This window comes from Microtus pennsylvanicus, chromosome Y (genome assembly GCF_037038515.1).
Source record: "Microtus pennsylvanicus isolate mMicPen1 chromosome Y, mMicPen1.hap1, whole genome shotgun sequence".
NCBI classification, from domain to species: Eukaryota; Metazoa; Chordata; class Mammalia; order Rodentia; family Cricetidae; genus Microtus; species Microtus pennsylvanicus.
The window spans coordinates 41,372,075-41,392,820 of NC_134602.1; the positions used below are offsets into that span (position 1 = coordinate 41,372,075).

Genomic DNA, 20,746 nt, shown 5'->3' on the forward strand with positions numbered 1-20,746 from the left:
ATGTAGTAAATGCAATATTCTCAACTTTATTTTATAGTTAATATATTTATCAGCATCTTGATGTCTGATTCTTGTTGGTTTGGTTTTGTTGGTGTTTTTCTTGAGACAGGGTCTAAGTAGGCCTGGTACTTACTAATAGGCCATGTTGACCTTGAACTCCTAGAGCTCAATATGCCTCTGCCCAGGTATTGAAATTAAAGGTGTGCATAAGCTCAGCTAGAGGTCTGATTATAACTATTAATGGTATGAATTTCAATTTAATATATTTTAATTTTTGTAATTTACAGATTTTTGATGATTTTTAAATTGCTTTTGGATTTTTGCTTAGTATAGGACATATAAAATAATAGTTCTCACAGTAATTTCAGTTTTACTATCTACTTCCCTTGTTATAAAGCTAGATCTAAACCAGTGGTTCTCAACCTGTGGGTCAGGACCCCATTATGGATCAAATGCTCCTTTTCCAGAGGTTTCATAAAACTTCCAGAAAACACAGACACTTAAAATTCACAAGCATAGCAAAATCACATTATGACACAGCAATGAAATAGTTGAGGCAGTTACCACTGAACTAAATAAAGGGTATCAGCATTGGGAATGTTGAGGGCCACTACTCCAGAGAGCAAAATAAATTTTTCACTTTATTATGAGGAACAGTAAATATTTATGTGGAAGAACCTTTTTTTTTTTTTAATGAGTAGAACTGTGGCTTGAAGTTAAGTGATTTTATATTTAAAACTAAGACGTTTGGACTGTTTCTGTATAGTTCTGTTCATACTAAATTGACCATACTAAGGTTTGTTTGGGGTGTGTTTTGTTTGGTTTCGGTTTGGTTTGTTTGGTCTGTTTTTGTTTGGTATTTTGAGACGGAGTTTCTTTGTAGCTTTTGAGGCTATTTTGGAACTAAATTTGTAGAGTAGGCGGGCCTCAAATTCACAAAGATCCACCTGCCTCTGCATCCCGAGTGCTGGGATTAAAGGTGTGCACCAAAACCATTCTGTGAGCATACTAATTTTTAAAAGTACAAACTATTTTTAATGTTTATTCTTTAAATTATTGTCTTACTAAATTACAGAAATTTAGTATATAGTCCTAATTAGTGTTATGCAGTATAAATTTATTATATAACACTAAATTATTAAAATATTAAATAATATGCAATCCTATCTTATACTAATATTTCTAAGAAATATAGAAGTAATGTCAGTAAAATATGAAATCAGTTTGACTCATTGCTAAAGGAAAAGTTTAGTATTCCAAATCTTGTGCTTTAAAATAAAAAGTTCCTAATAGTAATTTCTTAGCCTAAAAGAGCTGTAAATTAGAAGCATCACTTTCTTGCTGTAAACATTTTATTTTCTTCTCTCAGCTTGTGAAGCACTTACTGAGTGGGAATATCTACCACCTGTTGGACCGCGCCCACCCAAAGGATTTGTGGGACTCAAAAATGCTGGTGCTACTTGTTATATGAACTCAGTGATCCAGCAACTATACATGATTCCTCTTATCAGGAATAGCATTCTTTCAATTGAAAACATAGGGAGTAATATAAATGATGATACATTCAAGGATGAAAAGCAGGACAGTAAGGTAAGTTTCAGTCAGTTTCTGTATTATTTTTCCAAATCCTAAAACCAGGTATTCCCAGTTCTCTCTCAGGTTGTTATACTTTTAATAGTATCCTCTACTGTCTTTGATGCTGGTGGTAGAATAATGTCTGACTTGGTATGTCTAGGGTATTATAGTACCCCATTATATACTACAGATTGGAAAGTACAATAGAAAATTTTACTTGTTTTATTTATGTTCTTCCCTCAAACAAATACAGTTGATGTATTCCTGTTTTCTGTGATGTCTTAAGTATAATTAGTTTTTTAGCTATTTTCGGCAATTATCCTTACTGTGTACCCAATCTATTGTAAAGCTTTCCTGCTATTTTTTTTTATAAACTATCCTTTTTCATAGCGTTCCCTTAGTGTTTTAATCAAATCTTAGTTCCTTTTGATGGAACAGAGCTGTTTCTTCAGCAATACTATGTAATTCACCGATAACATTAACAAACATTAGCAGATAATCAGTACCTTGCTGCATGATTATTAAAAACGCAGAAACAGAAATTGGGGTTCAACCTGAAGGTCAGAAAAGCAGAACAACCAGCCAACTGGCTCTTACCTTTACCTCAGTCTTAAATGGCAATCCTGCCTCGAGAATCCTCAGAATACTGTGAGAGCTATCTCCTTTCATTTTGTTTTTCTCTCTAGTGCTGGGATTAAAGGTGTGTACCACTGCTACCCGGTTTCTATGGCAACTAGTTTGACTACTGGGATAGAAGGTGTGTGTCACCACTGCCTGGTGTATAAGCATGATCAGTGCAGCTATTTTACTCTCTAAACTTTATTAAAATACAAATGAAATATTACACAGTACCCACTGAATGTACTCAAATGAAGCAAAAGTGGACAGAAGTTAAGTTATAATAAAAATATTTATAACTAGCATGATTCTGTTTACGCTTTTATTAAAATATAATTATCATTTCCTGTTTTCTCCCACCACCACCTTTCTTTGATGAAGGTATAAGGAAAAATATTTAGAACCCAATTTTGAGATACACTGGCTTATTAATGTGTCAGTAGTAAATTCTTTATTAAGATCCATGATCTAATTAGCACCAAGTAGTTAGGCTGGGTTTCCAGTACCAGGCATGATTTCCCTCCTGTTAATTGGTTAAGTCCAAGTGGAGAGCTATGTCAGTGCTGATATTTCACCTTTACGGGTGTCTAGTCACACTGGTTTTTGTTGTGGTTCATAGTCAAAACAGCTCGATTTGATTGTTTCCCTTCCTTTCTATGAAAACTAGTGTACTTATCAATTAGGCTTCCAGGCCCAATCCAGGTTGGACCCTCCATATGTTTTCTTATGCAATAAAGACATACACCCAAACTCTGGGAGACAACCAAGGGAAACAGCAGTTGCCCAAATTGTTTTTGAGAGTCTGTTGAGCATCCTGGACAACTCAAAAGGGATTGTCTCATGAATCTTTCTGGGATTTTGCTAGTAATATAGCTCTTGTGAAGAGCATTGCCAGGTCAAATTAAGCATAACTTAACATAAACTATACACACACTTATTAAAAATAAAGATTCTTACAGCTTTTACTTTTTCTGGTTTCTGCATTACTCGCAGTAACTTACTCACATCTGACAATTTGCAGCAAGGAACCCCAGTTGAGAGAATGTGTATGTAGCCTTTGTCTTTTTGAGTCTAGGTTAAGTCAATCAATATGATGTCTATCTGCTGATTACATTTTAGGTTTTCGTACAGCTGAATAGTATTTTATAGTAGATATGTCATATTTTAATTAGCTATTTGTTGGTTAAATGTTGTTTCCATTTTCTGGCTATCATCAGTAGGGTAGAAATTAATGGATCAGGGTATTGTTCTTTGGGCATTTGGCACAGAAAACTGGATTGCATGTTAAATTTATTTTTAACTTTTTGAGGTTTCTCCATACTGATTTCCAGAGTGGCTGGACCAATTTGTAAGCCTGCCAACAATAAAGGAATATGCCCCCTTTTCTACATCTTGTTCATCTTTAATTTTTGATCATTTTGTTGATTTTTTTGCCATTCTGACTGATGTCAGATGAAGTTTCAACATTGTTAGGATTCCATATTTCCATAATTCCTAAGACTAGTGAATGGTTGTAATTTTTTTGTTTGTCAGTTGCTTGGTTTGTCTGTTTTTAGATACTTCTTACCCATTTTTATGTCTTTTGGGATTCTACTCATATGCATAGCCCATATCTGTATCATTTGTTTCCTTGACTTTTTTGAGGGATGTCTGTATATATTTGGATATTCTGTATCATATGTACAGCTGGCAAAGTTTCCCATTCTGTGGGTTCCTTTTTTACCATTTTTTCTTGTTGTCTTGTTGTTTTTTTTAGCTGTGTAGAAGCTTTTTTTCATTTTATGAAGTCCCACTTGTCAATTATTGGCCTTAATTCTTGGAAAATCATAAGCAGGAAATCAAATCATTTCTTTATCTATATATGTAAGGTATTACCAGTGTTTTTGTTCAGTGTTAACAGGTTTCAAGGTAAAATTAGGTCCATGTGGAGTTATTTTTGTGCAGGATGATAGGTTTACAGGCCTGATTTTATGATTCTTCATGGGGACATCCCGATTTTTAAGCACTTTTTTTCTTCACTGTGTGTTTTTACATCTTTGTCAGAGATTAAATTGATGGAGTTATGTATATTCATTTGACTCTTCCTTGCTTAAATGCCATCGTATCTGTTTTATGCCAGTACCATTTGTTTTTATTTCTGTAGCTAGGTAATAAATCTACTGTGGAAATCTTAAAATCTGGAATTGACAATCTCTAGCCTTGTTCTTTCTACTCAAATTTTTTTTTCTATCTGAGTCCATTTATGTTTCCAAATGGATGCTCTGTCACATGATTTTAGGATAGGTTTTTGTTTTGTGTCTTGGTTTTTGTTTTGATTTTGGTTCTATTAAACTTTTATTTTGTGTATTTGAGTTTTTCCTGCATGTATGTGTGTGTACATACATATACTCTGTGTGTGTGTGTGTATGTGCACGCGCGTGTGTGCGTGCATGCCACAGGAATGTACCACAGTGCCTGCAAAAACGAGAAGAGTGTATTAGATTCTCTGAACTTCAGTGATAGACTATTACTATCCGTCCTTTGGGTACTAAGAACCAAACCTGTGTCTTATGCAGAAGAAAGCATGGTTATTGTACCTAATATATGAGACCTGTGTATGTTTTCTCTTTTGGATTTGGGTTATACATGGCCATTTGAACTTCGAGATTCTAGTAGATCATGCTACTTGTAGATTGTTGATTCAGTGCTGATAAAGATATCTAATTATGCTAACTACAAGTAAATGATACAAACAATATATAAAAATTGAAATTAAATGTTTCACTTTTGTGATTTGTTATGTTGTGTTTCATGTTGTCTGTACTACCATATATTGCCTGCTTGTGTGCTTTCGTCTCTACCAAGATTATGAATACTCCTTTATATTATGAACTTTAGGTGCAGGACAAAGCATATAAAAAGATGCTTAGTTTTCCAATAAACAGCTAAGTTGTATAACCACTGAATTCTGCCCACATAACTACAAAGGGACTATATCATTTAGAACAATTGTGGTGGGTTCCTCTTAAATATTCTAATATTAGGTGTTAGTAGTTCTCATGTCATAGAAATATAAAGCACAGATAAAGTATTGCTTCCTTAAAATGATACTGAATACTATAAATTTTATAATCTGCACGTGTTCATTTGTTTCCTTTCTAGTCTAATTGACTAAAATTTAGACTGTTAATCAATGTTATTACTTTTTTAGTAACTCTGTGTGTTCTGGTGGGGTGGATTGCTATGCATGCACATGCAGAAGCCAGATGATGAAAAGTTTCTTCCTCTACCTCACTTTACGTTGCTCCCTTGAGTCAGGATTTTTCACTAAGTAGAAATTTTATTAGTTCTGCTATTTAAAATAACAAGAGAGTTGTCATGGTCTGGTCTACCTTTCTCTGCCTCCTAGTGCTGGGATTACAAGGCATATCCAGCTATATTCACCTTGTACTGGTAACATCAAGTTATCTTACCCACTATACCATTTCCCCAATTGTATTTTATTACATCTAAAATGGTTCATAACAGCCCACCTGGAAATAAATAATCGTATAAATTGAAATGTGTTTTACAAACAGGAAATTCAATGTAATGTTAAGACACCACTAATGTATTCCCTACGTAGTTTCTATTTAAACTTATTTTGTTGTATTTGAAAATGTAGGTTAGCTCATTATTATTTTGTGTTTTTGCTAATCCCTAGAGTCATGTTGATCCCAGAGATATATTTGGATATCCTCTTCAGTTTGAAGACAAACCCACATTAAGTAAAGTAGAAGATAGAAAAGAGTACAACATTGGTGTTTTAAAACACCTTCAGATAATCTTTGGACATTTAGCTTCTTCTCAACTACAATACTATGTGCCCAGAGGATTCTGGCAACAATTCAGGTAAATTATGTGTGAATTTTATTTATGTTTTTATATAATTTATTTATGCTTTTAAAGATAAAGATTGGGATATTTGTTGTAATGTTTAAATAATGGTAGCTTTCCAGATGTCCTTTTTACTCTGTTTTTTTTCTTATTCTATTGTCACGAATAGTAAGTATAAAAATTGAGATAACAAATAATCCCTATTCTTCAAAATATAGAACTCTTGTATTTTTGTTTTATCTTGCTTTTATTTTCTAATTCATAAAATGACATACTAATTTATAGTTATTTGAAACCAATACTTTTCAACTAAAGCAAATATCAAGCTTATTTCATCATCAGTCTCTGTGTTTGTAAGATTATGGATGAGAATTTCCTTTTTGGTGTGTTTTCTTGTTTGTCTTTGGTTTGTTTACTTTTTAGACAAGAATTTGTCTGGCGCACACTAACATTCAATACTGCAACCATGCCAAGTTTTCAAATTTTTATTTTTGGTTTACTGAGACAGTTTCTCTGTGTAGCTTTGGAGCCTGTCCTTGAACCAGCTCTGCAAACCAAACTGGCATTGAACTCGGAGAGATCTGCCTACCTCTGCCTTCCACGTTCTGGAATTAAAGGCGAGCACCACCACCGCCTGGTCAAATTTTCCTTTTTAAATAAGCATGATTATCATCCATGTTTTACTATCAGTAAACATTTCACTACTCATTATTTTGTTTATTTTTTTTCCGTATGAGTTTTAAGAAGCATACTTTCGGGTTCATTACATACAGGTGCTGTTTTTCATTTTTTAATATTTTCTGAGTTTAGGATTTGTTCTTTGCCCTTTTTTTGAAGTGTTTTTAATTTTGACATTAGTTCCCTCACTTTTTATGTGTAAGTTACATTACATTTCTTTTTCCTTTTTAGGAAAAGAGCTCTAATATTTAAGAAGTATCTTAATTAGGGTTTCTATTGCTTTGATAAAACACCATAAACAATTTGAGGAGGAAAACTTTGCTTCTTATAACTCTCGATCATATTCCAGTGCTGAGGAGTCTGGGCAGTAACATGAATGCAAGAATCTGAAATATGTCTTGCTCTTCATGCGTTCCTCATATACCGATGCGGCCATCCCAGAGGTGGCACCAAATATATAGAGTCAGTCATCAATTAAAGAAAATGCTCCATAGGCTAGTCTCGTAGGATCTTTTTCTCAGTTGAAGTTCCTCTTCTAAAATAAACCAGCTTGGGTCAAGCTGACCACAAAACTAGCCAGAACAACAAGAATGTAAAGTTCTTTTATCCAGGCACTTCACTGCTCATTTAAAGATTATTTGAAACAGGGCTCTTCTAACTTGTGACCACTTATTTCTTTTCTACTTACTACAATTTCTTTTAATGTGTCATTTTATTTTTCCTTTACAGTTGGATATTTATAGTACAATGACTCAATTTGTGTGTTTCAGTATAAATTTAATTCCATTCAGATGAACCGCTACTGTAGTCAGTCGTCGCTCATTTGTTCCCGGCTGCCCAGAACACAAAATAATCAATCATTCAGAACCTATATTATTTGTAATAGTGTTTGGCCAATAGCTTAATCATATTTCTGGGTAATTCTTACATCTTAAATTAGCCCATTTTTATTACAACCCATGTATCTGCCATGTGGCTGTGGCTTACCTTCAGGGTTCCAGCGCATCTGTCCCGGGTGGCAGCTGCATGGCATCTCTTTGACTCTCTTTCTTTCTCCTAGCATTCAGTTTAGTTTTTCCGTGTAGCTCTATTCTGCCAAGCCACTGGCCAAACACCTTTAATAACCAATAAAAGCAACATATTTAAAAGACTTCCCACCCACATCATGCTGTTGTAGATCATAATGATATTTATATGTAATACCACATTGGTTGATTGTGTGGGGTAAGCTATGCTTTGTTCTTACCCGTTTCTGCTATTTCTTTTTGCTATTTTATTCCCAGATGTGCCAAAAGGTTTGCTTTTCTAGGCAATATTTCTAGTTTTGTTCTTCCATATTACTACAATTTTCAGGTTTTCTCCAAAAGTACTCTACCACTAAGTTATGTATTATTTGCATGATAACCGTAGTATCCCACTGAATAATTGTACATATTACAATTGAGGAAGAAAACAAAACATATATATTTCTCTAAAACTATGGATTGCCTTTTATAATAATATGTATTAAAATGTATTAAAATATAAGATATTTTTAATTGAGTAAAATATATTTGTGGCCTCCCACATACCTTTTTATGATATTGATACTAGCAGTGCCATAACTATCCATTCATACTATTCATATTCTAGACATACAATACGTTTTAGTGTGCTTTTGTATCATAAAATTCAAATGATAAAAATATTATAATAGTATTATTTTTAAAGATTTTATTTTGATTTTATGTATATTAGTGTTTTGCCTCCCATGTGTGCTGGGGCCTATGTAGGCCAGAAGATAGAATCAGTTCCTCAGAACTGAATGTTACAGGTGGTTATAAACCACCATGTTGTTGCTAGCATCCAAACCCAGATCTTCTGCAAAGGCATCAGGTTCCTCTTTTATTGTTTTGGATTTTAATATAAATTAAAGCATTTTCCCCTTTACTTTCCTTCCTTTCAACGCCCCTATACCTCTCCCACCTTTGAAATTCGTGACCACATTTTCTATGTTACTGCCGATGTTTGTTTTCAAAATTTGCCATTTGGTAGTCAACAATAGATGTGTTCTTCTCTGAGACTATTTCTCATACCTGAGAGCAATCCTTAGTTGCTTTTTGCTGCTTTGTGTAGACTTGAGACCTTATGGGCTCTCTAGTTTGACATGTTAATTGGTGTCTTCGTTCAGTTCATATTTTGACATTCCCATTGATAAGACTTCATGGATGTGGTTTCTGATATTACTAGGAGGAAAATTCTCTTATCAAACTTTCTGATCTTTTGGTTCTTGAAAATTCGTTGCAAAAGGTAGTAACTTTTTTCTGCGGTGCTCCCTGAACCATTTCTGCTGTATTCTGCCCTGCCGTATGCCAAAGCAGCTTCTTTATTAGCCAATAGTAATAAAAGACATAATCACAGCATATAGAAGGGGAATGCCACATCATGTATCCCATGGGACTGGACTTCACAATTCTATACTTTGAATGCTTTTGGTTTTCTTTTTTAATTAAAAAGAAAAACAACACTATCTTTTTTCATTTCACATACCAATCCCAGTTCTCTTTCCCTCTCCTCCTCCCATCCTTCCACCCTACCCCCATTCCACCCCCATCTGCTCCTCAAAGAGGGTAAACACATTGCTCTGAGGAAGGAGCAAAGCCCTCCCTGTTATATCTAGGTTGAGCAAGGTATCCTAGTCAATACATAAAATAGAGAGAAATCCTAATGCCAGTAGCCTGGCAGTCTGTCTCAGTCATTCAACTATCACCCACATTCAGAGGGTCTAGTTTAGTCCTATGCTAGTTCCTTCCCTATCTGGCCAGAGTTGGTGAGCTCGTATTAAGTCAGGTACACTGTTTCAGTGGGTATCCCCATCATGGTCTTGACCTCTTTGCTCATATTCTTACTCCTCCTACTACTCTTCAACTGGAATTTTGGAGCTCAGAGCAGTGCTGCACTGTGGTGCTCTGCCTATGCTTCCGTCAGTTGATGAATGAAGGTTCTATGGTGACATTTAAGATAGTCATCAATCTGGCTACAGGGCAAAGCCAGTTCATTCACCTTTCCACCATTGATTAGGGTCATTCTTGTGGATCCTAGGAATTTCTCTAGTGCCAGGTTTCTTGCTAGCCCCATAGTGGCTCCCTAAATCAAGATACCTCCTTTCTTGCTCTCCTTCTCTGTCCTTCCCCCATCTTGATTATCCCATTTCCTTGAGTTCTCCCCTCCCCTTCTCCATTCCTCCTGTTTTGCCTTTCCTTCTCCTCCCACCCCTATTCTTCCAATTTTCTCAGGAGATTGTGTCTATTTCCCTTTTCCAAGGGAATCTATATATGTTTCTCTTAGGGTTCACCTTGTCTCTTAGCTTCTCTGGGAACGATATATAGGCTCATTACTTTACAGTTAGTATCCCTTATGAGTGAGTACTACCATGATCATCTTCCTGGGTCTGGGTTAACTCACTCAGGATGGGTTTTTGCTTCTACCATTACGTAGGGATCTCTGTTGAAAAGAGAAATTTTCTTGATGAGGAGTGAAGACTACATTTTTTGTGAGTATAAACACAAATGATTATAGGTTGTTGCTAAGTATTATGTGCTAAACTAGAGATTTTAGATTCTCTTATAACCGTGATTTGATTAGCACTGAATAAGCTATATTTCCAGCACTGGACATGGTTTCTCTCTTCTGGTCTTAAGTACAATTAGGAGAGTTTTTTATTACCACCAAGTTGTGTAACACTACTGCACCATAGGGTTACCATGTCATATTTCTCCTTAATGTTGTTCATAGCCATCATTATCTTTGTGTAGGATTTTGTAAGCTTTTTGGGCTTTTTGGCTCATAAAAGCTGGTCCTCAAAGAGAGATCATTCAGGTCAGTTACAGCACTGGGTCCTGTTTTTGAGGTGCATGGAGTCTACAGCAGTAGAGACTTAGTTACTATTTATGGAAGTAACCAAAGGCAGTAGCAGTATGTTGTATGCTTGGGAGAGTCTTTTGGGCAGCTCTAGCCGATAACTCAAAAGAGGGCTTCTTGTGCCGGGTATTGTGGTTTTGTCTTTTGATATAGGGTTATGTTGTCCTAGAACTCAAGAATGATCTTTCTTTCCATGATTTCCAAGTGCTGGGGTTAAAAGTATATTTCACCATAATCCACTGAAGGTGTAGTACCTACGATAAGCAATCTTAGAAGTGTACAGAATTTGTTCATAAGCTTGATTAGTGACTTTAAAGATAAACATGTATATTAAATCAAATGTATTCTTTAAATAATCTAGTTATCTCTGTTTATATATTTCTTAAAGCATTTGATTTCTGGTCACTGTAAAAGACTGATAACAGACTTCCACAAGGTTTTTTCATAAGTATATGAAAAGGTAGATATGCCCTTTTCTCCCTCCCCTTTATTTATATTATGTAAATGAGTGGTTTGCCTTAAAATATGTTTATGAACCACATGCCTGCATTGCCAACAGAAGCCTACAAAGGGTTGATTCCCTGGGATTGGAGTTAAAGGTTTTTGTTGAGATATCAAGTAATTCCTCATATTGAACCTCTGCCAAAGCAGCCAGTACTTTTGTTTGTGTATCTATATATTGGCATACTTCCATTTAATTTGAGGGGAAAAAGAAAAAAGAAATCTCAGGAAAAGCTTTTTTAAAAGCTTAAATACTCATGTTATATATTTTTCAGACTTCTTTCAAAGTTAGTAAGACATTCCAACAGTGAAAATTTGGAAAGAACCAATAATAAATACAATGGGAGACTCAGAAATTAATGTGTGCTATTAAGCTTGTTGGATTTTGACCCCCCAAAAAAATGAAACATAAAATTTTAAAAAGCTCATACCGTTCCCGATTAGCTCTCTCTATCTCATGGTTTAAGATATAAACTCTGGGGTTTCAACACCGTGCCTGTCTTCCATTGCCATTCTTCCTCCATGGTAGTCATGGATTCTAACCTCTGGACCTACCTCCTTTCTGTCTCTTATTAGAAAAGAACAGACTTTTAAGACATAATAACCCCACATTGCAAAAATAAAACATAAGATGAAGTAAATACTATTGTATCAAAGTTTGACATAACTCAGCAAAAGAAAAAAGGCTCCAAGAGTGGGCAAAATAGTCAGATACCCACTCATTCTCATAGTCAGAAGTCTCATAAAAATATTAAGCTAAAAGATGGGCATGGTGGCACGCACCTGTAGTTCCAGCCCTCAGGACACAGTGGCAGTCAGATCTCTGCAAGATTGAGGCCAGCCTGATCTACAAAGCAAGTTCCAGAACAGCCAGAACTATTATACAGAGAAACCCTGTCTCAAAGAAACAGCTGTATAATGTACACACACAAGATGTTGTGCAGACCCATGTAGTCTGTTGAAATTCTACACTAAAACATTTGGTCCCTGGGGCTTCAGGGGGAGGGTGAATTTTCTTGATGGCTCTATTTGCTTAGAGGTTTTAGGTCTCTTTACATTGTTCATCTGATCTTGATTTAAATTTAGTAAGTAGTGTCTATCTAGAAAATTAATGTTTCTTTTAAAATTTTCAATTTGGTGGAGTACATGTTTTTAAATGTATGTCCTTAAAATTTTCTGGATTTCTTCAGTATCTGTTGTTATGTCTCCCTTTCCATCTCTAATTTTGTAAATTTGGATATTTTTCTGTAAGCGTTTATATATTTTCCTGATTTTTCTCAAAGAACCAGTTCTTTATTCAGTTGTTTCTTTGTATTTTCTGTTTAAATTTTACTGATTTCAACCCTCAGATTAATTATTTTTTGCTGTCTATTCTTTGGTATGCTTGGTTATTTTTGTTCTAGAACTTTCAGGTGTGTTTCTAAGTTTCTAGATCTTTCAAGTTTTTTATTTTGAATTTTCTTAGAACCAGTTTCATATATCCCATAAGTTTAGGTATGCTATATATTCATTTTAATTCTATTCTAGTAATTAAATTTTTTTATTTATATTTATTGAGCTCTACATTTTTCTCTGCTCCCCTCCATCTTCAGCCCTCCCCCAAGGTCCCCATTCTCCAATTTACTCAGGAGATCTTGTCTTTTTTTACTTTCTACTTCCCATGTAGATTAGATATATGTAAGTCTCTCTTAGTACCTCATTGTTGTATAAGTTCTCTGGGTTGTAGTTTGTAGGCTGGCTTTCTCTGTTTTATGTTTAAAAACCACCTATGAGTGAGTACATGTAATAATTGTCTTTCTGTGTCTGAATTACCTCACTCAAAATAATGTTTTCTAGCTCCATCCATTTTCCTGCAAAATTCAAGATGTTGTTATTTTTTTCTGCTATGTAGTACCCCATTGTGTAACTGTGCCACATTTTCCTTATCCATTCTTCAGTTGAGTGGCATTCCGATTGTTCCCAGGTTCTGGCTATGACAAACAAATCTGCTATGAACATAGTTAGGCACATGTTCTTGTGGCACGATTGAGCATCCTTTGGATATATACCCAAAAGTGGTGTTACTAGGTCTTGAGGAAGATTGTTTCCTAATTTTCTGAGAAATCGCCACACTGACATCCAAAGGGTTTGTACTAGCTTGCATGCATTCCTCTCAGCAATGAATATGTGGGTGGCGGGGGGACAGTCTGTAGTTGGTGTTTTGTTGAAGGTCTAGGGATGAGTCTCAGAGATTGAGTCTCAGAGAACAGACAGGAAAAAATATATGTGGAAATAGTTTTTCATACATATTCTGATCATGGTTTCCCTTCTTCCAGATATTACCTATCCATCCAAGTCCATGCCTCCTCCTTCTCTTTAAAAATCAAATAGGCAAATTAAAAGGGGGAAAAGTTATTTTTTAAATTCTATTGAATTGTTTTCTGTTGGCTGTCTGCTGCTGGGCATGGAGTCTCCCTTAAGTGTGGTTTGTATACTCCACATAGGGGATATTTTTTTCCTTTACAAGCAGTTTTCAGTTGGAGATTGGTTCTGGGTTAAGGGATCATGTCCACTTTCCCTCATGAGCCCTGGGACTGATCTGACTTGAGTCCCTCTCTGTGAGTTCATATGTGCATCAGTAATGTTTATGTTATGTCTTGAACATTGTTTCCTTTGTGACATTCATATCCTCTATAAGGCCCACTATAGGAGATAGGTCTGGTGGCTAAGAACTTAAGACCGTGTAAGTTATAGGCCAAGGTGAAAACTAAATCCTACTGTTCTAACTGATGTAGTAGTAAAATAACCACTAATGACATTTTGATGTTCTCACAGATCAGTGTTTTACTCAGCTATCATCAGAGAAGCTCTTAGAATCTTTATATCCCCTCTCCTGAATTCTATGAGACCTGAGGGAGGGGATTTGATGAAGATATCCCATTTGGAACCGAGTATTCCAGTGTCTCTTTAATCTCTGCACATTCTCCACATGTGGATCTTTGTTAGTTCCCATCTGCTACAGGAAAAAAAACCTTCTTTGGTTATAACTCATTAGCTTTGGTAGAACAGCACATGTCAGCTCCTAGGCCATCTCTCTAGCCTTATACCCAATTTCTGTTGTAATTGGTTGAATGCAGTATCATGACTACTTAAGTGCAGTATGCACTTGGTTTCTTTTGTCTCTTCTATAGGTATAGAGTTTCGGCTTATATTTTGTTGTTAATTATTTCTTTCAGCTTACATTGTTATTTTTATTTGTTTTACAGAAATTAAATGCATCTGGTACTTTCTTGTATTGATTAACCTATGTATTTGTTAACAGGCTTTGGGGTGAACCTATTAATCTTCGTGAACAACATGATGCATTAGAGTTTTTTAATTCTTTGGTGGATAGTTTAGATGAAGCTTTCAAAGCTTTAGGACATCCAACCATGATAAGTAATGTCCTTGGAGGATCCTTTGCTGATCAGAAGATTTGCCAAGGATGCCCACATAAGTAAGTGCCAATATTTTTTGTTGTTGTTGTTTTTTTTCTTTTTGTTTTTGCAGAAGTGTCAATAAAACCTTTACTAGTTGTTGGAGGAGGGGCCGCTTGTTCATTCCCAGCTGCCTGGCTAGCTTTAACCCAAAATAATCACACAGAAACTACATTATTTAAACCACTGCTTGTCCCACTAGCTCTGTCTTCTTATTTGCTAACTCTTACATCTTAATTTAACCCATCTCTATTAATCTGTATGTCACCACATGGCAGTGGCTTACCAGCAAAGTTTCGGCATGCTGCGCCTCCATGGCCTCTCCGCCCTTCTTTCTCCCAGCATTCAGTGTAGGTTTCCCCACCTACCTCTATTCTACACTGTCAGGCCAAGCCAGTTTTCTTTATTCATTAAGCAAGGCAAAAGGACCTCCTACATCATTTCCCCTTTTCTGTGTAAATAAAAAGGAAAGCTTTAAATTTAGCATAGTAAAATTACATATAACAAAGCAGGTATCAAGCAAAAAATAATAGTTACAATATTTATATCTACTTTATCTTTTATAATATCTAAGGAAAAACTGTAACTATAACCATTTATTCCTCAACTCCATCAAAGACTCCAGAAAGATACAATATTACCTAAGTAAACAGGAAGTGCAGTGTAAGCAACTTGCAAAATTCTAGAATTGACAGAGACATCTCACTGCCTGGACAATAATCCAAAGTTCTTCTGTACCATTGGCGCATCCATCTTCAACCTACAGGCCCATAATATCTGGCAGACTTTTCTGTAAAGCAGGAAATTTCAAAGATAGGTCTGCCTGGATTGGCAGTTTGTCAGTCACTTCTTCTGTGTTCTGCAGACTCTTTCATGTAGCAGGAACTCCGAAGAATCGTCTCACCTTTAGGCAAGTTCAGCAGTCATTTCTCTGTGGGTCCTGCATGTCCAGTTAAGCAGTCCAGCCAAGAGTAGTTTTTTACCCAAATGGCTAACCAACTCCATAAGTAGCCTCTTCAATGCCCATTACCCTTGGGAGTAGCTTGGTGTGCCAGGAGCTGATGTGCCTCACCGTCATGAAAAGTTAAACCGGAAGTTCAATTAATTATAGAAAATGGTTCTTTATCATATTGCTTCTCGTTTTCTTGATATTTTGCTTCCTTTTCATGCATTATGATTTTTCTGGGTTACATCAGGAGATGATATTTTCTGCAAGTCTACAATTACCTAGGTCTTTTATTTCTCTTATGAAAACAATGTGTCTTAATATAGATGTATAAAATGACTATCATTTTATAACATTTTAATACAGAGTAAATTCTTCATTAAGAATGAGTCTTAAGTTTTCAGCTTCAAAGAGAATGGATAGAATATGAATCATAAGTGAAAATCACCATATTAATGTTTATTTAGGAAGGTCAGATAGGACCACAAATACGTGCCCAGATAAATGTTTTGTTTGAGGATTATTTTCTTTTTTTATTAAGTTATTTTCGTGAACTATATTCCTATCACAGTTTTTCCTAGATCATCCCCAGCCTTTTTCTCTGCTTAAAAAAAGAAACACATACCAAAAAAAAAAAAACTCCAATAGGACATCAGTAAGACAAAAAGTACATAAACTCAGCATCCATTAGAGAAAAACATCTACAGAAATGCTATTCAGTTCTGTTTGTGTTAATGGGCTACACTATGCTTGGGGCTGGGGACCTATTCTAAAGTTAAGTTAATGAGACTCAATTGGAGAAAGCTAATTTTCTTTCAAAGAAGTTACAGTGAGCTTTTATTATTTTTCTTTTTCTCCTTTTTTTTTTTTAGATAAAGCCATTTTAGTGGATTTGGACAAGGGGGGCTTGGGTGACGAGGTGCTATGCAAATGCCTGGTCCAGAACAAACTCTCAAGAAAGTTCACGAATTACGGAGGGACATTGCATTTTTGGTGGCTGAATGAAGGCTGTCAATTTGTGTTCCAGCTCAGACTCCTCAGCAGCCACCAGAACTTGAACCAAGCTCTAGTTCCCTAAACTACATGAGCAAGGCTACCTAGCCAGCTAAGTAGAGAAGGCCTCTGCTGTGATGGTGTCCTGGGCCATGGCATCCATCCACACCTCCAGTCTGTCCCCAACACAAGTGATCCCTAGAACAGAGAGCTTCTTGATCAATCAGTGTTGTGACCTCGTGCCCACTTTCCCTCTGTCAGTTTGTCAGAGGCTGTGTAGCTCTTCTATGTTCTGCCATAGTTTTGGTCAGTTCATATGTACATCAGTCCTATTGAGTCCGGAATTCAGTGCATTCAAGTCATCTATCAAATCTGACTCCAATATCTGTCTAGTTGCACTTGGTTAGGCATCTCTCTATAAGTATAATAGAATTTAATTAAGAGTTACTTTATTGCTACACTCCTTTTTCAGAATATGGGCTTTTCCCCTGTCTGTTGCCTTTTTAGTTTGTTTCTTAGACACCTGGGAAGTGTCAGCATTGGGTTCTGTCTCACGAGTGGGTCTTATATCCAATCAGAATTGCACTATTGTGTACCACCATAATTTTATGATATAAGTTCATGTCCTATTTCTCCTACTTGGGAGACCCTCTAATGTAGTAATATGAAGCGGCGGCGGGGCTGCCTCCCCAACACCCAAGCCGCCTGGCTCGCCCGGCTAGCTTATGCCCCGAAATAATTACACAGACACTGTATTCTTTTAAACACTGCTTGGCCCTTAGCTCTAGCCCTTCCTGGCTAATTGTCACATATTAATTTAGCCCATTTCTAATCATCTGTGTAGCGCCCCTAGGTGCGCTTACCGGGAAGATTCTAGCCTAAGTCCATCCTGGGTGGGAGCTTCATAGCGTGCGTCTTCCCTGGAGCAGGTAGCATGGCGTCTCTCCTGCGTCTGCTCCGGAGAGGAGAGCTGTCGAGTCTGACCTCACTTCCTCTTCCTCCCGGCATTCTGTTCTGTTTACTCCACCCACCTAAGGGTGGGCCTATCCAATGGGCCTAGCAGTTTCTTTATTGCTTAGAGCCAATGAAATCAACAGATTGATATATGACACTCCCACATCACTTCCCCTTTTTCTGTTTAAACAAAAAAAGGAAGGCTTTAACCTTAACATAGCAAAATTACATATAACAAAACAGTTATCAAGTAAAAGTTACATCAGAAACATTTATACATATAACAAAATTGACCTTAAAATCCATACCAATGCAAATTATTCATACCTATATCATTTCCCCCTTTAAATGTAAAAGAACATTTATAAACTATATTTGGGAACATGGGCGCAGTTTTTTCTCTCCAAACTGCTTCCTGCTGAATGGGGGCGTCGTTAATCAGATTATTTAGGGTGTAACCTGTGTGCCAGGTTTATCTCAGTTGGCAGTTGAGCAAGGCAATTTTCTGAAGATGTTCACAGCAACCCTTCAGGAGGACGTGGTCCATCATACCAAATCGGAATAGAAGAAATCCATAGAGTCTCATCCTCTGTGAAAACAAAAGAAGACTCTCTCCAAAGCATCATATCCTTAGACCCAAATTCTGAAATCATACCCTCATGATATCCGTTCTGGTTCCACTTGGCAGCCCATATAATGAAATGTCTCTCTGTACTTAGCTCCTTCACAGTCAAAAATTTTAAAGAAAACACAATGTACATAATCCAGACTCTCTGTGAATTTTCCATCTTTACGCGGCTTATTTTTATTTATATCTATAACTATCTGTACTCTGTCTCTTTAAAGACTTTACTTTTACTTTTTTCTTTTTAAACCATTAACTTTATTCTCTATATTCTTTTTCTTCTCTCTCCCAAGCCTACGTACATTCATCCAACAGTGTTACTCATTTAGTGGTCTGAATCTGTCCTATTGTGAATCTGCAATTTTTTACTATCCAGGAGCACTTTTGATCTACGCCTTTAAATCACTAGGCGCTTAAGAATCTAAGCTGCGACATTTCTAGATTAACTTTTTGCTTTTTGAGTGTATATCTTTGACCTGTAGACCAGGCTGTCTTTGAACTCTCAGAGATCCGCCTGTCTCTGCCTCCCAGGCATTGGGATTAAAGGTGTTTGCTCCTACACCTTGAACTCAGAGATCTGTTCGTCTCTGCCTTCTAGGCACTGGGATTAAAGGCGTGTGCTACCATACCTTGAAGTCACAGAGGTCTATCTCCCTCTGCCTCCCAAGTGTTGGGATTAAAGGTGTGTACTAGGACACACAACAACTATCTTCCTTTTTTTTTAAGAACTTCAACTTTTAGCTTGCATATATTTTTAACACACAGTAAACCATTTTGAAATTTTCTTTGTCTCTGAATCTCTCTTTACTGTATATCTCTCTGTTTTTTGACCACATGAGTCCTTAGTTTACCAAGCAATCTCACTCAGTAGGACTAAAGGCGTGGCTTTGACGGCTAGATGTAGCCCATTCCTTAGCTTTTCAGCCTCATGGCTGAGGTACTGGCTGTAGCCATGTTTATAGCATTTCAAGGTCCCTGCCAGCCAGTGAACTACAACAGACAACACTCAAGTCCTCTCTCTGTAGCCGGCCCTCCTGCCTCAAACAGTCAGAGTTTGCCCTGGCAGGACGGCCCAGAAATCCAGCATTTTTAAACGGCAGCTTTTTTCCTGCTACGGCTGAAAACCGAAAAGCATGCGTTCAGCTTTTCGTCAACACTGTTTAAGTGTTTTGTGGCAGGACCTCTTAATGAGCCGCAGGGTTTTGCAGCTAAAGCTGAATCAGGAAGCCTCTTAGGGCTACCAGGTAGGAGAGGCACTCAGCACTTTAATTCTGAGACTGAGCGTGCAGCACAGAAATTCTTTTCATCCAAGTTACATCCAAATCTGACATGCAGAGCACTGCACAGTCTGAAAACACGTCTCTGTATGGCGGCAGGAATCCGCCATGCTCTTCCGCCTGCCTAAGCCTGATTCTGCCTTCTGCCCAGGAGCAGGCGGGGAGCTCTGAGTCATCGTCAAGGTCTCAGAGCACTCTCCTTCCGATCCCAAGCAGGAACACAAACCTAAAGCCAGAGTTTGCACTGGCGGCAAAGCCCCAGGAAGCAGCGCTTTAAAATAATGCAGCTTTTTTTCTGCTGCTGTTGCTGAATCAGGAAATCTCCTTACAGCACGTCACCAACAAACAGCAAAAATCTGTGTTAAACTCTCTCTCCCTTATTTTTAAGCCTTCTCAGGTTTTTTAAGTGGGTTTAGTTAGCCACACGTCTGGGCGTCATTTGTAGTAATATGAAGCGGCGGCGGGGCTGCCTCCCCAACACCCAAGCCGCCTGGCTCGCCCGGCTAGCTTATGCCCCGACATAATTACACAGACACTGTATTCTTTTAAACACTGCTTGGCCCTTAGCTCTAGCCCTTACTGGCTAATTGTCACATATTAATTTAGGCCATTTCTAATCATCTGTGTAGCGCCCCTAGGTGCGCTTACCGGGAAGATTCTAGCCTAAGTCCATTCTGGGTCGGAGCTTCATAGCGTGCGTCTTCCCTGGAGCAGGTAGCATGGCGTCTCTCCTGCGTCTGCTCCGGAGAGGAGAGCTGTCGAGTCTGACCTCACTTCCTCTTCCTCCCGGCATTCTGTTCTGTTTACTCCACCCACCTAAGGGTGGGCCTATCCAATGGGCCTAGCAGTTTCTTTATTGCTTAGAGCCAATGAAATCAACAGATTGATATATGACACTCCCACATCACTCTAATCCTACCTAGTCCCCTTCTAGGTATCTAACCACTATGATTAGCATAGATATCAAAGGCTTAAAAAGATACATCCACACTTAAGAAAAAAGATGTTGTGATTATCATTTGAGTCTTCATTACCTTGCCTCATTGAAGATTTTTTTTAGCTGATACAATTGCCTGTAAATTTTATTATTATTATTATTTTATTTTATTACTTAAAAAATACCAATCGAAATTCCCACTCCCCTCCTACTCACTCCACAGATTTTCTTTCCCACACCCTCCAATCTTAAGAGAAGGTAAGGCACCCTGCCCTGTGGAAAGTCCAAGGCCCTCCCCGCTACATCCAGGTTGAGCAAGGTATACATCCAAAGAGAATAAAATCCCAAAAAGTCAGTACATGCAGTAGAGACAAATTCCAGTGCCATTGTCATTGGACCCTCAGTCTGCTCCAGCTGTCAACTACATTCAGA

The 20,746-nt window shown here is 37.2% G+C and overlaps 1 protein-coding gene across 1 annotated transcript in view; it reads left to right on the plus strand.

The window, feature by feature from the left end:
* Positions 1–20,746, plus strand: part of LOC142841992 (ubiquitin carboxyl-terminal hydrolase 9Y-like) — a 160,834-nt gene that overhangs the window by 112,990 nt on the left and 27,098 nt on the right. The window contains exons 30-32 of the mRNA XM_075958973.1: positions 1,370–1,590; positions 5,876–6,063; positions 14,429–14,602. Of these exons, the coding sequence (XP_075815088.1) occupies positions 1,370–1,590; positions 5,876–6,063; positions 14,429–14,602 (583 nt within the window). The remainder of the gene's footprint in view (positions 1–1,369; positions 1,591–5,875; positions 6,064–14,428; positions 14,603–20,746) is intronic.